This window comes from Myotis myotis, unplaced genomic scaffold (assembly GCF_014108235.1).
Source record: "Myotis myotis isolate mMyoMyo1 unplaced genomic scaffold, mMyoMyo1.p scaffold_m19_p_2, whole genome shotgun sequence".
In the NCBI taxonomy this organism is placed as follows: domain Eukaryota; kingdom Metazoa; phylum Chordata; class Mammalia; order Chiroptera; family Vespertilionidae; genus Myotis; species Myotis myotis.
This window is the reverse complement of record NW_023416324.1, coordinates 23,874,189-23,888,401: the sequence shown is the minus strand read 5'-3', so window position 1 is coordinate 23,888,401 and position 14,213 is coordinate 23,874,189. Positions and strand designations below refer to the sequence as shown.

The 14,213-nt window shown below is 42.4% G+C and overlaps 1 protein-coding gene across 1 annotated transcript in view; it reads left to right on the top strand.

Annotated features, from left to right (window-relative positions):
• INPP5B (inositol polyphosphate-5-phosphatase B) overlaps nucleotides 1-14,213 on the top strand; it is a 63,704-nt gene that overhangs the window by 25,316 nt on the left and 24,175 nt on the right. The window contains 2 exon segments of the mRNA XM_036351273.1: nucleotides 11,986-12,082; nucleotides 13,766-13,933. Of these exon segments, the coding sequence (XP_036207166.1) occupies nucleotides 11,986-12,082; nucleotides 13,766-13,933 (265 nt within the window).

Here is a 14,213-nt window from a genome sequence, read left to right as displayed (position 1 = left end):
AATGGTAACTGACTACCTTTGCTGGAATTTCATGGTTGAACCTTAATGTGCCTTGTAGGGCCAGGAAGCCAAGCCATCCAGCTGCCATCAGGCCTGCCTGCAGTATCTGCTGAGTTAGGTGAATCCATCACCTGTAGCAACTCCACTTGAGCCCACGCTCCAGGCTTTAAGGTCCATCTCAGTAGCCCTTCTACTTGTTGCAGCCCAGAGTGTGTGGGGGTTCCACAGGGACGCAGAGGCATCTTTACTGATCCCCATCTACTCTTACCAACCGCCAGTGATGGTAGGGCATGGGCCTGACGCTCCAGCGCCAGCCATCTTCAGGGCTTTCAAGCAGGATACCAGGCTTTCTTTGTGGCATTTTTACTGGCTTCAAGTCTTTAGAGCTCAGATAGGGTTCTTTAAAACATGATACTCCAGTCAAAGTTTTCCATTAATAAAACCACTATTAGGAACCAGTCTTATTGGATCTATGCAAAGAAATGTGTTTCCATGACTTATTTAGCATTGCCAGATTTCGGAGGAATTACATAAGGAGAAAAACATACTGATTTACTCTAAGATTTTCTGACTTTCCTTGCTAATTCCTTTTCATGGATTTAAAACAAAACAGTAACTGTTGGCATAAAACCTTCTTTCTATGCATAACTATGCCTCAGACCTTCTATTCTAAACAGGCTTTTTCCAGCTTTACTACCCCTGACATGGGCATGGTAACTCAGGCCTGCAAGACAGTATTACAGAATGCCAACTGTTACCTGTCTCTCAACAGAGACCAAAACCTGATGGGCACCCTTCCCTGCCCAGTTGGGCACCTGCCCTCTTGGCAGCTAGATACCCTTTACTTTTGGGGGTCACCCCACAGTCCCCTTCCAGGACAGCCAGCACACATTCAAACCTGCAAAAGAATCAAAGGTTAATATAACATATCAATATAATGAAACATAATATTGGCATCATGGCCGCTTCAGGCAGCCAAATCTTCTGCTACTAAACATGTGATTCTATAAATTGTCCTTGTCTTTTTGGAGCCCTGTCCATGAAGATGCAGGCATTATCTAAGTGTATTACACAGTATTGTGGGGGCTCCTGGTGACAGGAGTGATCACGAGTCATGTCACCAGCATCAGGCAGGTCAAGCACGCTGCAGCTTGAGCTTGAGCGGGTTGTGTTGATCTCGATCGATGCTCCATTTGGTGATGAAGTCTTTCTGGGTCATGGATGGGTCCACTGACCGGACGTGAGTGTGATGGACCCAGGTGGCGACGCCGTCTACCTTGAGAGCAGTGGGGATTGTCAGCACCACAGTGTAGGGACCCTTCCAACGTGGCTCTAGGGTCTCCCGGCGGTGCCTTCTGACGTAGACCTAATCTCCTGGTCTGTGCTGATGAGGAGTTTGGGTTGGGCTGGTCCCGTAGATAGCGTGGAGGCGCGGCCAAATGTCCTCGTGTGCCTCTGGAGCCCTCTCAAGGAAAGAGATAGTTAAAGAAAAGGGTTTTATAGGGGGTGGCCTGCCAAACATGATAGGAGAGCCACCCAGTCCCCGCCAGTCTCCGAGTTAGGTTTCTCCTCTCTTGGAGAACTTCAAAGTCCTGATGGCTTCTAGGTAACTCTGTTTATTAGTTACAGTGCTCTGCTTTCTTGCCTTTCTACCAGTTCCCTTTGTGGCAGAGCAGCAACCAGGCCTCTTTCAAGGGAGTGCGCTAGAAGTGGGTATCAGCCCCTCCTTTGCTAGCAGCAACAGGTACCAAACCCTTTCAGTATATTTGACCAGCTTCATTCCCGTCCATTTTTATAGATTCTAAGGCCCATTGTCTTTCTTTAACCAGCAAGCTAATGATATTGGCCTGTATTATTTAATTTAGCACAGGCAGGGGAAGGGCCCATGAAATCTCTGCCCTGAGGAACTGTGAGCCCCACTTTTAAATGTCCCAATCAGACTAGAAAAGCCACAAATACCTTTTAAATCTACCTCAGAATTCCACAATCCCAACCCAGCACAGAATATCACATAGCAAATCAAAGTTCCCAGCAAACAGACAGATGTTTATTAGTTAGGCGGGCTGATTCCACCTCTGACAGAGAGCAAGCGCCCTTGGGGAAAGATCCCAGTGGCCACTCAAGGCGCTTTGCTATCGGTCAGAGCACTCAGCCTTAAAGAAATCAAGCGTGTGCCTTTTTTCCCATAGACTTCCACACTTACATGAACAAATAATTATACCCAAGTACACATATAAATATCAAATAAATATTTACACTTACACCCTTTCAGTGAACAAGTACCTTTACAGTCTTGGGATCTTGAGCAGATAACAGGAATATAGCCCAAGTCCCCTGATGGGGGCCTGACAGGAACAGATGTGGAGGCCTCCCTTTTCCACGTCCCAGGACGGGATTCTTGACCTATGTCTCATCCAGATAGAAATGGTACTCATATTGAACAAGGAAATCAAGACTAAATAGACATGATAACTAGATACATTCCTCATTAAGAACTTTGAGGTGCATGCCACATTTATACCACAAAATACCAACAAATCAGTTTCAGTTGTGTTGAGATACAGAACAAATCCCTGAACAGAGGCAGTAGAAAACTGCCTAGGAATGCTTCTTTTCTCCAGAAGTCATTCCTCCAGATACAGGACAAGTCCCTTAGAGATTCTTGATAATCTACATCAGTAATCCATTCATACAATTCCCTAAAAGTTAAAGAGGAAGGAAAGAACCATTCAATGTCCTTCAAGAGGATTTCGGCGAAACAACAAAATCGACAGATTAAACACATTGGAAAACCAAGGCCAGAAGTAACCTCTGACGTTTCAGGAGTACCAAGGAAGGAGAAGTTAGGCCACGTCCAGCTCTTCTCACAATCCACCATTAGTGACCAGTCCCAGCTCATTGGTCTACCATCCATTTAACATTTCTTTTTCCTCCTATCACACCAAGGCCATGCTTTTTAGGTAGCTAGAATTTTTAGTCTTAATTTTTAGGTGATTAGCAGTACATTCAAAAAATTTTTTAAGAGACATAGAAATTTCATTAAACAATTTAAAATAACAAAGATACATATTTAAGCAATAAGGACAGATCAATTTACAGAAGCAGAGACAGCATACAATTTAAACCACAGCTTTGGGTAAACACATTATCTAGAACCTAGGTTAAACTTAGGCATATCCTGGGTCTCCCAAACACTGAGTTGGCAAGTTAACTGGAGCCCTTTAAGATCAGTATGAAACCACAGTTTCTACCTGAAATAATTGTACTTTAGAAATTGGATTACTGCTATCAGTTCCTTTTAAAGACTTTGACATAACCTTTAATTGTCCTTAGTTTAAGGAAAGCAGGGTTTTCTAGATTTAAGAGATTGGCTTAAAAATAAATCCCCGAGGCAAGCACACTTCCTGCCCCATCCACATTTCTGCAGCAAAACTCTGCCTTAAAGCTCCACCCCTGACTATATCAGAGGGAGGAGCCTTTGCTGTTTAAACTGGTCCTTGTATCAAAAATCTTCAGTTGAGGTCACAAAATCAATCCTCCCTTCTCAATCAGACCAATAAGCAAAGGCATTTAGTTATTATAATTAGAGAACTTTTCCCAATTCAATCCAAACCTTAAACTTTTAGCTGGCAAGTCAAGTATTCAGCATTTCTTAATCAGTAACATTTTTAAGAATAAACTTCAAAAATGCAAGACATTTTAGCATTTGTTCAATTTAGCAAACTCCCAAAGCCTTGGGCTGCCTTTGACTGGAAACAGGTAACCATTAAAATGCAAATTAGTTACATTCTTTCTCCCAAGGATGAGAAACTGGGAAGCAAACCCGCTAACCGGTCTCCAGAAGTTGCCACTGGCGGAAAATTTCCGCCCACCTGCTTGTTCTGTTGGAAGGGAGGCTAGCCCTTCCTCCATTAAGAAAAGTTTTCTTAATTAACAAAGGACCAGTTGTTTTGTTTTGTTGTTTTTTTCCCCCTTTGGAAAAACTGTTCTTTATTATGGAAATGCCAATCCTGTTGCTAGAATTTAGCTATCATCTTTTTCCCCTGGGTGAATGATTATTCTTGGGATCCATCCTGCACATTTGAAAGGAGATTCCAGCTTAAAACTCTATCCAAAATCAGATGGTGCGCACATTAGTTTTAAGCCAGCTTTTCTCCCTACACGTGCACAGAAATCCCAGACACATTTACTTGGGGAGGGGGTGACCTGTTTTCACAGATCTTCACTCAGACGGCCGCCCGACCACCACACAAAGGAGGGGAGAGGGCAGTTCCCCTCCCTCCACACTCACACACTTTCACCAGACATTCATTCAGAGTTTAAACAATAACAACTTACCAACTCCTGAGGGAGCTCTACAGCCTCCCCCAAGCTCCTTGAAATGATCTATCATAATACCCAAAGGAGCAGTCTGAGTCCATCATAACGTCCATCCAGCAAGTCCACAAAATAAAACGGAAACACAAACAACTAAAGGGCCCAAAAAAAGTACAGCCTTCCAACTCCATGGAAGCAAAAACCGAAAGCTAGATGATGGCTGCGTGCCAATCAGCGGGAGCGACCCGCCTTGTCTCAGATAGAGGGGTTCCTACAAACCTTCCAACTCCGCGGAAGCAAAAATGCACCCCTTCAGATGGAGGATCGAGGCATCCCCCGACTCCTCCCACCTGTGCCCCCCCCCCCCCCCCCAGTGCGTCCACCTTAGACCATTTACAGGCATTACAGATTTCAGAAGTGAGCTCACACAGGACAGAACACACAGAACAGAATAGATAACACACAGACACTTACCACGGTCAGTCAGACTCTCCGAATCGGGGTCCCTCTTGAGTCTTGGGGGTCCCGCACGAGCCCCCAAATGTTATGCCCAGATTTCAAGACCCCCCAAAGATCCACCAGGGAGCACCAAATCCGATGCAAAAGCAGAGAGTCTTTTATGGAAGCTCGCTTGGTCCTCCCTACTTGCGTCCATTACTGGATGCAAGAGAGAGCCCCGAATCCTAAGAGAACAAAGAATTTATAGGGCTTGGGGTCGGGGGGTGGGGGCAGGGTGCAGCTAGGGTCTGGTTACACAAAGACAGGGGTGTGGCTAGCATACTTTTGGCCTTGGGCTGGTTTCCCCCGCTTTCCCATTGGCTGAGATAAGGGCAGGCTGAGTAACTGATACATTCTTCGGCTTTTTCTTGGAAGAGGGGTTAAGGACACAGCTACCAGTCCTGTTCTGTCCTTTCACCCCTGTCTGAGTGAGTGCAGGGGTGGCAGTGATGGCCCTGGAAGGGCGTCCTGTCCAGAGTGGGTTCCCACATTGTGCCCTGAGCTGCCAGGTCTTTATTTAGAAGGTTGATGATGTTTTTTGACCAGAAATATGCTGTAGGAACTTAACTCTTATATTGATTAGCAGATGGCAAAATTGGTTTCCTTATGTCATTTTGCTTAAAGGCACATTTTCAAAGACCCTGTGGATGACATGAAGTAAGGACTTACTGTAATGGGGAACAGGCCCCATTGCAGAGGGTTAAGAAGAGGCTGGGAGGTGAGGCGGAGACTAGATAAGCCTTTCAAAGAGTTTTGAGTTCAGTCCCAGTCTTCCTTAAAAATAATAATAATAATAATAATAATAATAATAATAAATGTTATTATAGAATCCTTTTAGGTTTTCAGAAAAATTGTGAGGATAGTACAAAGAGATCCATGTATGTCCCACACTCAGTTTCCCCATCTGATATTAGTGATGACACATTTTTCATAATGAACCAATATTGATACATTATTATTAACTGAAGTTCATATTTTATTCACATTTCCTTTGTTTTTACATAATGCCCTTTTTCTGTTCTAGGGCCCCACCTAGGTTACCACATTATATCTAGTCATCATGTCTCCTTTGGCTTCTCTAGGCTGCACCTATTTCTCAGACTTTTTGATTTTGGTGACCATGACAGTTTTGAGGAGTGCTGGTCAGGTAGTTTGTAGAATGACTCTCAATTTGGGTTTGTCTGGTATTTTTCTCATGATTAGACTGGGGTTATAGGTTTGGGGAAGAAGGCAATGGGAGTCAAGTATCATTCTCATCACTTCATATTAAGGCTGTGCTATCAACATGACTTCTCACTGTGCATATGAACCTTAGTCTCCTGGCTGAGGTCATGTTGGTCAGGTTTCTCCAGGGTTGTTGGCCTCACCCCTCACGCCCCTTTTCCCTACTGTCCTCTTTGGAAGGATGTCACCATGTGCAGCCCATACTTAAGGAGTGGGCAATTGTGCTTCACCTCCCTGAATGCAGAATATTTGCCTAAATTATTTGGAATTCTTCATAGAAGATTTGTCTTTTCTCCTCTATTCATTTTTTAAATTTTTAAAAAAATTGATTTCAGAGAGGAAAGGAGAGGGAGAGAGAGATAGAAACATCAATGATGAGAGAGAATCATTGATTGGCTGCCTCCTGTGTACAGAAGAGCAAAGAAATACCAAGCACGCTTCCTAGAGAAAGGGAGGAACCCATTTATTAACACTAGTGGACTCTGGGAATAATTTCCAAATCAGAGTGAAGTAACACTCAGAGGCTTCGCTTTTTATAACCTTCTGGGGTCATTGTCTTGCAGATATGGTTCTGCCCCCTTTCATGGGCTTACAGGAAGGCCAGCGATAATGGCTCCCCCCCACCACCTCCCAGGGCAATGCATTGTTCAAGTTCTTATGGCCTGACAAGCCTTGCAAGACTTTGGGGAAGGAGGCAATGACTTTAATTATAGGTCATCAGGAATGCACACTGAGCTTATTGGCATGAATTCCAATTGCTAGCTCCCAAAATATCAGGTTACATTTGAATTAGCCCTTTTTAGCCTTCTCACTGCACACCCCACACTGGGGTTCGAGCCCAAAACCCGGGCATGTGCCCTGACCGGGAATCGAACCATGACCTCCTGGTTCGATTGCATAGGTCAATGCTCAACCACTGAGCCATGCCGGCCAGACTATTCATTTTTAAAAAATATATATATTTTATTGATTTTTTACGGAGAGGAAGGGAGAGAGATAGAAACATCAATGAGAGAGAAACATCGATCAGCCGCCTCCTGCACACTTCCCACTGGGGATGTGCCCGCAACCAAGGTATATGCCCTTGACCAAAATCGAACCTGGGACCCCTCAGTCCGAAGGCCAACGCTCTATCCACTGAGCCAAACTGGTTATGGCCGGACTATTCATTTTTATATTATTATTTATTTATATCACTATGGACTGCTGGGTATTTATTTTATACTTTGTATTATAACCCAATACCGCTTTTTTAATTTTGTTGCTCAAATTGTTCCAACTGTGGCCATTGGAGCTATTTCAGTTGGGTCCTGTGTCATTTTGACATACCCCCATCATTGTGGGATTTTTTTGTTTTTGTTTTTTGAGCATGTTCTTATTTTCTGGTACTACAAAATGCTCCAGGCTCATCTTTTATACTTCTTGCCTCATTCCTAAAATAACCATATCTCAAGGAGCCCTGGTTCCTTATACTGGAGAATAAACTAGAAACCAAGATCTGGGCATAAAGTGTGGTTGTTGCTATCGGTATGTTCTTGCTTCTGAGCCCTCCTCGCTGACAGAGCAAGGAAATATGTGTGTGCATACTTACCTGTGTGTATTTCTATGTGTACCACCTGTATTTATATTTAGGTAACATGAGTTCATATTGATTTCTCCAGCTCTAATTCATTACCACCTGGATCATTCTGGCTTCCTCCCCTTGCTTACTGGAATGTCCCACTCGGACAGTGAGACACCTAGCTCCCACCATCCACCATCCATTTACTTAGTTGTTCAACTCCAGTATAGATGTGTAATGGTGTCAGCCTTATCAGCTAGAGTATAGTACTCACAGTTCCTTCTACCTTTAGTCTTACAGACTTCACTCATTTAAAAAATTACTTAGGTAAGCACTTTTTCTTCTACCCACTTCAGTGAGGTTGTTTCATACATATACAATATAATTAGATTCTTTTGTAATTTCACTTCAGGATCCTCAGAAATAACTCAGAAATAACTCTTAAATTTTGCATAATAACTCTTAAAATTTGCATAATAACTCTTAAAATTTGCATACATTAAGTCCATTCTTTGTTCTGTAAAGTTCCTTGGGTTTTGAAACCCACAGAAAACGTCATGTATCCACCATTACAGTTACTTACAGAATAGTTTCACTGCCCTAAAAAGTCCTCTGTGGCCTGGCCAGTGTGACTCAGTGTTTGAGCATGGACCTATCAACTAGGAGGTCACGGTTCGATTCCCTGTGAGGTCACATGCCTGGGTTGTGGGCTTGCTCCCCAGTAGGGGGCATGCAGGAGGCATGCAGGAGGCAGCCAATCAATGATTCTCTCTCATCACTGATGTTTCCGTGTCTCTCTCTCTCTCTCTGCATCCTTTCCTTTCTGAAATCAATAATAAAAAAATGTTTTTTTAAAAAAGTCCCCTATGCGTCACTTATTTAACCCTTACCTCTCTCCTCCTATCCTCTGGCCATCACTGATCTATTTACCCTCCCTATAGTTCTTATCTTTTTGGAATGGTATATAATTGGAATCATATACCGATAATATTTAGCCTTTTCAGACTGGCTTCTTTTACTTCGCGATATACATTTAATATTCATGTCTTTTGTGGCTTGATAACTCATTCTTTTAAAAAAAAATGATTTGAGAGAGAGAAAGGGGGAGAGAGAGAAAAAAAACCCCCACACTGATTTATTGTTCCACTTACTTATGCATTCATTGGTTGATTCTGACTGGGGATCAAACCTGTAACCTTGGTGTATCCGGACGACACTCTAACCAACCAGGGCCTCAGTCTTTTTTATTGCTAAATGATATTTCATTATCGGGATGTACCACAGTTTGGTTATCCAGTCACCTGTTAAATGACATCTTGGCTGGTTCCAGTTTTTGATGATTATGAATACAGCTGCTATAATTATTTGCATGCAGGTTTTTGTGTGGACCTAGATCTTCAAATCAATAAATACTTTGGAGCATGATTGCTGGTCATATGGTAAGACTATGTCCAGCTTTGTAAGAAACTGCCAGACTGCTTCCAAAGCAGCTATACCATTTTCCACTTCTACAGTCAGTGAATGAGAGTTACTGTTGCTCCACATCCTTGTCTGCAGTTGGTATTGTCAGTTTTTTGGATTTCAACCATTCTAAGAGGTGTCCCCATATGCCATTCACTAACTTACTAGTAAGTACCTTGGCTCTCTAACCTTTAGAGTAAAGCAGGAGAGCTGGAATCCAGTGGGGATTTGGTTTCTAGAAATAACTAACCATGGGATTGTAGAATTTTAGAAACAACCTATTCTGGTTTTCCCTGTCTTATTTTTGTTATATGCTGAAGACAATGAGAAGGTGACCTGAAATATTCCAAAAGAACTCTTCCGGCCTGAATTCAGATGTTATATATTTATATAAGGCACATAAGATCCATGTTCATCCAGTATGTCCTATTGAGTTGTTGAGGGATTGAACTGCTTATAATATACTGTCTGGTGTGCTGGATGATGGCGATGCAGTGATGAGTCAATCAGACATAGTCTTGTCCTCAGTAAGTTTACAGTCTACCTGGGGAGACAAACAGTTATAATGCACAGCAATCAGGGCTGTGATGGGAGAAGTATAGGGAGCTGTGGGAACACCAGTGTCAGGGCAGGCACCTGACCCATCTAGGAGGGGTCAGAGAGGCTTCTTAGAAGAAATAACTTCTAAGATTGGCCTACAGCAGGGGATTGGCTAACGGTAGTTCCTGGGCCAAATCCAGCTTGCTGCCGGCTTTTGTACCCCCTGTGAACTAAGAATAGTTTTTATATTTTAAAATGTTGAAAAGAATCAAAAGAGAATAATATTTTGTGATGTGAAAATTATAAAATATCCAAGTTTCAGTGACCATAAATGAAGTTTATTGGAATACAGCCATGCCCATGGCTGCTTTTGCATACTAGGCAGAGCTGAGTAGTTGTAACTGTATGGTCTACAAAGCCTAGAACATTTTCTCTCTGGTGCTTTACAGAAAACGTTTGCTGACCCCAGGCCACAGGATGATAGGAGTTAGCTGTGTAAAGCAGAGCAAGGAAGAAAGAAGTCGGTTTCTAATGGGGGTCTTTGTATAACTGCAGTAACTTTAATATATTTTGAATATGGCATTGAAGTGGGTAGGGGGCCAGAGGTGGGCAGGATCTCCACTGGAAAGAGACTTGACAGCCATATTAAGGGGTTTGGGTTTTATCAGTGGGGGGATTTTAAAAGGTTTTAACAGATCAGATTTCCTTTTTCAAAAAATCCTTTTGTCACAGTGTAGAGATTGGGTTAGAGAGAGTGGGGTGAGAACGGAGACAGGGAGACTTGTTGAGGTGTATGTGTTTGTTTTTTTTTTAAGTATATTTGTATTGATTTCAGAGAGGAAGGGAAAGGGAGAGAGAGATAGAAACATCAATGATGAGAGAGAATCATTGATTGGCTGCCTCCTGCATAACCTCCACTGGGGATCGAGCCCACAACTTGGCCATATGCCCTGACCGGGAATTGAACTGTGACCTTCTGGTTCATAGGTTGACACTCAACCACTGAGCCACGCCAGCTGGGCCTCGTTGAGGTTTTCAAAGTCATTCAGGGAGATGTTGGTAAACTGGATTGGTATAGTGACATTGGGGATAGGAATAGATTGATTTGAGAGGCATTGAGGAAGCAAAATTGAAAGGCCTAGGTGATTCACTGGAGGCATTGAAATGTAATTATTTTCATGTTTCAGATGATTGTGTTTTCTTTTCAACTCCAAAGTTTGTTTGCTTTTTTCTGGATCATGTGAATGCATGGTTGAAAAGTCCATGTTTAGTAATAGTCTTCAGAGCAAAATTCTTTAGTGATGTTTCATGCCTCTGGTGCCCCTTGAAACTTGTGTATTAAAGCAGCATCTCTCTTTGGCCTCTTCATGCTGTTTCCTGTTGACAAGGGATCTGGGTTTTAAGGAGCAGAGAAGTTATTGGCAGATTAATGTTCTAATTATTAACTTTCTAATTATCTTGGTTTAATAACTTCCCCAAATATTTCTTTGTTGCAAGTCCTTGGGCTCTTTGGTTTTCAAGGCAATTTGTTGACACTGACAAGCTCTTCTCATTCTCGAGGGCACTTAGGCCCTTTTCAGTTTTAGATATCTAACCCTTGCTTTTTCCTCCTTGGAATTGAAGTGTCACTTGCAGTAAGTGGTAATAAGATCTTATATTTCACTAGAGGCCCAGCGCACGGAATTCATGCACATGTACGGTCCCCAGGCCTGGCCTGCAATCTGGGCCATCTTCCTGGGCTGCTGGCAGCTGGCCCCGCCCCCTGCTGCCACCCACCCCTGGTTCCCCGTTCCCCATCTGGCGATAGGAGCCTGCCAGCTGGGGCAGTTCCTACACTGAGCGCCTGCCCCCTGGTGGTCAGTGCACGTCATAGCAACTGGTCATTCTGCTGTTGGGTCAATTTGCATATTACCCTTTTATTATATAGGGTAATATGTTGTGTTGTCTCAGAATGCTTACATGTCAATTATTTGATCCCTATAATAAACCTGTGAGGAGGGCAGCACAGGCCAAGTTACTGAGATTTGGAGAGGTTAGATGACTTGCTCATAGTCAAAGGACAATAAATAGTAGAGCTGGTGATAGAACTTAGGTCTGCAGATATCATAGCTTTATTCATTCTATAGTGCACTCTGTCTCCAAGAAAAAGGAGTGTTATGTGTTCAGCAGTAGACAGCTGGATGAAAATTTTTTTTCTTTCTTCTTGGTATAAGCGTTGTGGGAGCTTCACCCAGACACCAACAAAACATAGGCTTTCCTATGTTTTTGAGTAACATGTGGACTACCAGTAATGCCTAGTATGATTTGAGAAACTGTGGTCTGTATGCTAAAGTATATGTGAGAGTATACGTAACTATGTTTTAATTCTTTTCCCCCCCACTTAGGTGGTTCTCACTTGGACAGTTTGAGGCCAAATGGGAAAGGCCTGTTTGTGGACCAAAGCTCCCGGGGTCAGGATAAACCAGAAAACTTGCTCACAAGGTAATCAGCTCTCCCTTCACTGCTACCTCTTAGGACTGAGGTTTTCTTCATTATAGAACTGAAACCATTCCTGTGAATGAGGTAAGTTGTCCCAGGGTAGCTGGCCTAAGAAATGTTGGATATTTATTGAGCACTTACTGTGTATGCCACATCGTTACCCAAGTTATCTTATTTTAACCTGAGAAGTAGGTACTATTATTTTTCTGTCTTACAGCTAAGGAAACAGGTGAGAAGAGAGGTTGTAAAACTCACCCAACATCTAGAACTAGCAAGTGGCAGATCTAGGATTTGAAACTGGCATCTAAATCTATCTTAGAAATGCAGATTAGAAACATTTTGATTTCTCCCTCCCATTCTTTCAAGACTTTGCTGACGCTGAAGAGTCTTCTTTTTCCCATTTTTATTTACCCCTTTCTTTTTTTCCTGATGTGCTGTTATATTTAGTATGTACTCTAGCGCACCCTACTGATCATGGCCAGAGTCTTCTGGTCAAGATAAAACTACTTTATTATGTCAGTATTTTAATTTTGCAATTAAGCTGCAATGAACAGATCCTGAACTTTAAGTGAACCCAGGTCTGTCATTCTCAATTCACCTTTGATCCTTCTTGGTACAACACAGATACATTTTTACATAGCCTTAATTAATACAGGGTGGGGCAAAAGTAGGTTTACAGTTGTTCCTATGGAAAATAATACAATGATTAATAAATGATAATACCATGTGTACTCACAACTGTAAGCCTACTTTTACCCCACCCTGTATGTACATGACAAGAGTTATATCAAACACTTAAGTGGCATTTATTTAGTGTCAGAAACTACTTCAAGTGCTTTATAGATATTAATTCATTGAGTGATTTTCAACAAAAGTTTCTGGAGCTATTATTATGATTCTGTTAGGTAAGTGTCAAATTTTGTTTAATTTTAAAGTTAGCATTTGAATAATTTTTAATATGACTAAAACTACACAAATCGAACCCGCAACCCAGGGATGTACCCTGACCGGGAGTTGAACCCACAGCCTTTTGGTTCATGGGATAGTGCTCCAACCAACTGAGCCACACTGGCCAAGGCTGGATTGTTTCACAGTCTTGTTATGTGAGGCACTCTCACCATCCAGCTGCGTGAATCATTAATGATGCTGGGTCTCATTGTTTCCCATTTGAAAAAATGAAGGGATTAGATTACAGTATCTTCAAGGTCCCCTTCTGGTCTGAGATTCTATGAATGTATTTTCAGAAACCCTCTGGACCAATGTACTGTCTAATCAACAACATGTAGGTTTACTTAATTCCACATAGAAGTAATATTGTTTTAGCAAATAAGTTTTACTTTAGCCTCCTTTTGCCTTCTGTGACTCAGATGCTTGTGTGTGGAAACTTCTAGCTTTATGTTTATGTCATGAAGGACTCATCAAAATATGATAACAGCCCTGACTGGTTTGGCTCAATGGATAGAGCATTGGCCTGCGGACTGAAGGGTCCCAGGTTCGATTCCGGTCAAGGGCATGTACCTTGGTTGTGGGCACATCCCCGGTAGGGGGTATGCAGGAGGCAGCTGATTGATGTTGCTCTTTCATCGATGTTTCTAACTCTCTATCCCTCTCCCTTCCTCTCTGTAAAAAATCAATAAAATATATTTTAAAAAATATGATAACAAAATTTTTTGTCTGTTTTTCTAGACAGACTAAATCCAAGTTGGAAATTACCGACATGGTTCGCTCTTGCACTATCACAGTCTCAGACAAGGCTCATATTTTGTCGATGCAGAAGTTTGGACTGCGAGAAACACTGGTGAAATCACTTCTGATGCAGAAAGAGGAGGATTATACCTATATCCAGAACTTCAGGTAGCTAACTGGCTCTTAGACTGTTTCCAAAGGAAAAGGATCATTCAACTCTCTGAAATTTAAGCACTTACCTCCACCCCCAGTACCCTGGATTTGAAAGCAAATCCTACTACAGATCTCTCCCTTCATTTTCTAAAATCAGTGATTTCATTCACTCTTCATTTGCAGGCGTTTATTCTGTGCCTTTTCGGCTGGGCACTCTGGTGGGTGTGGTGCAGTGGGAGTGACACAGCTTGCAACATAGTTACAGCAATATTTGAAGAGCTATATGGATACTAAA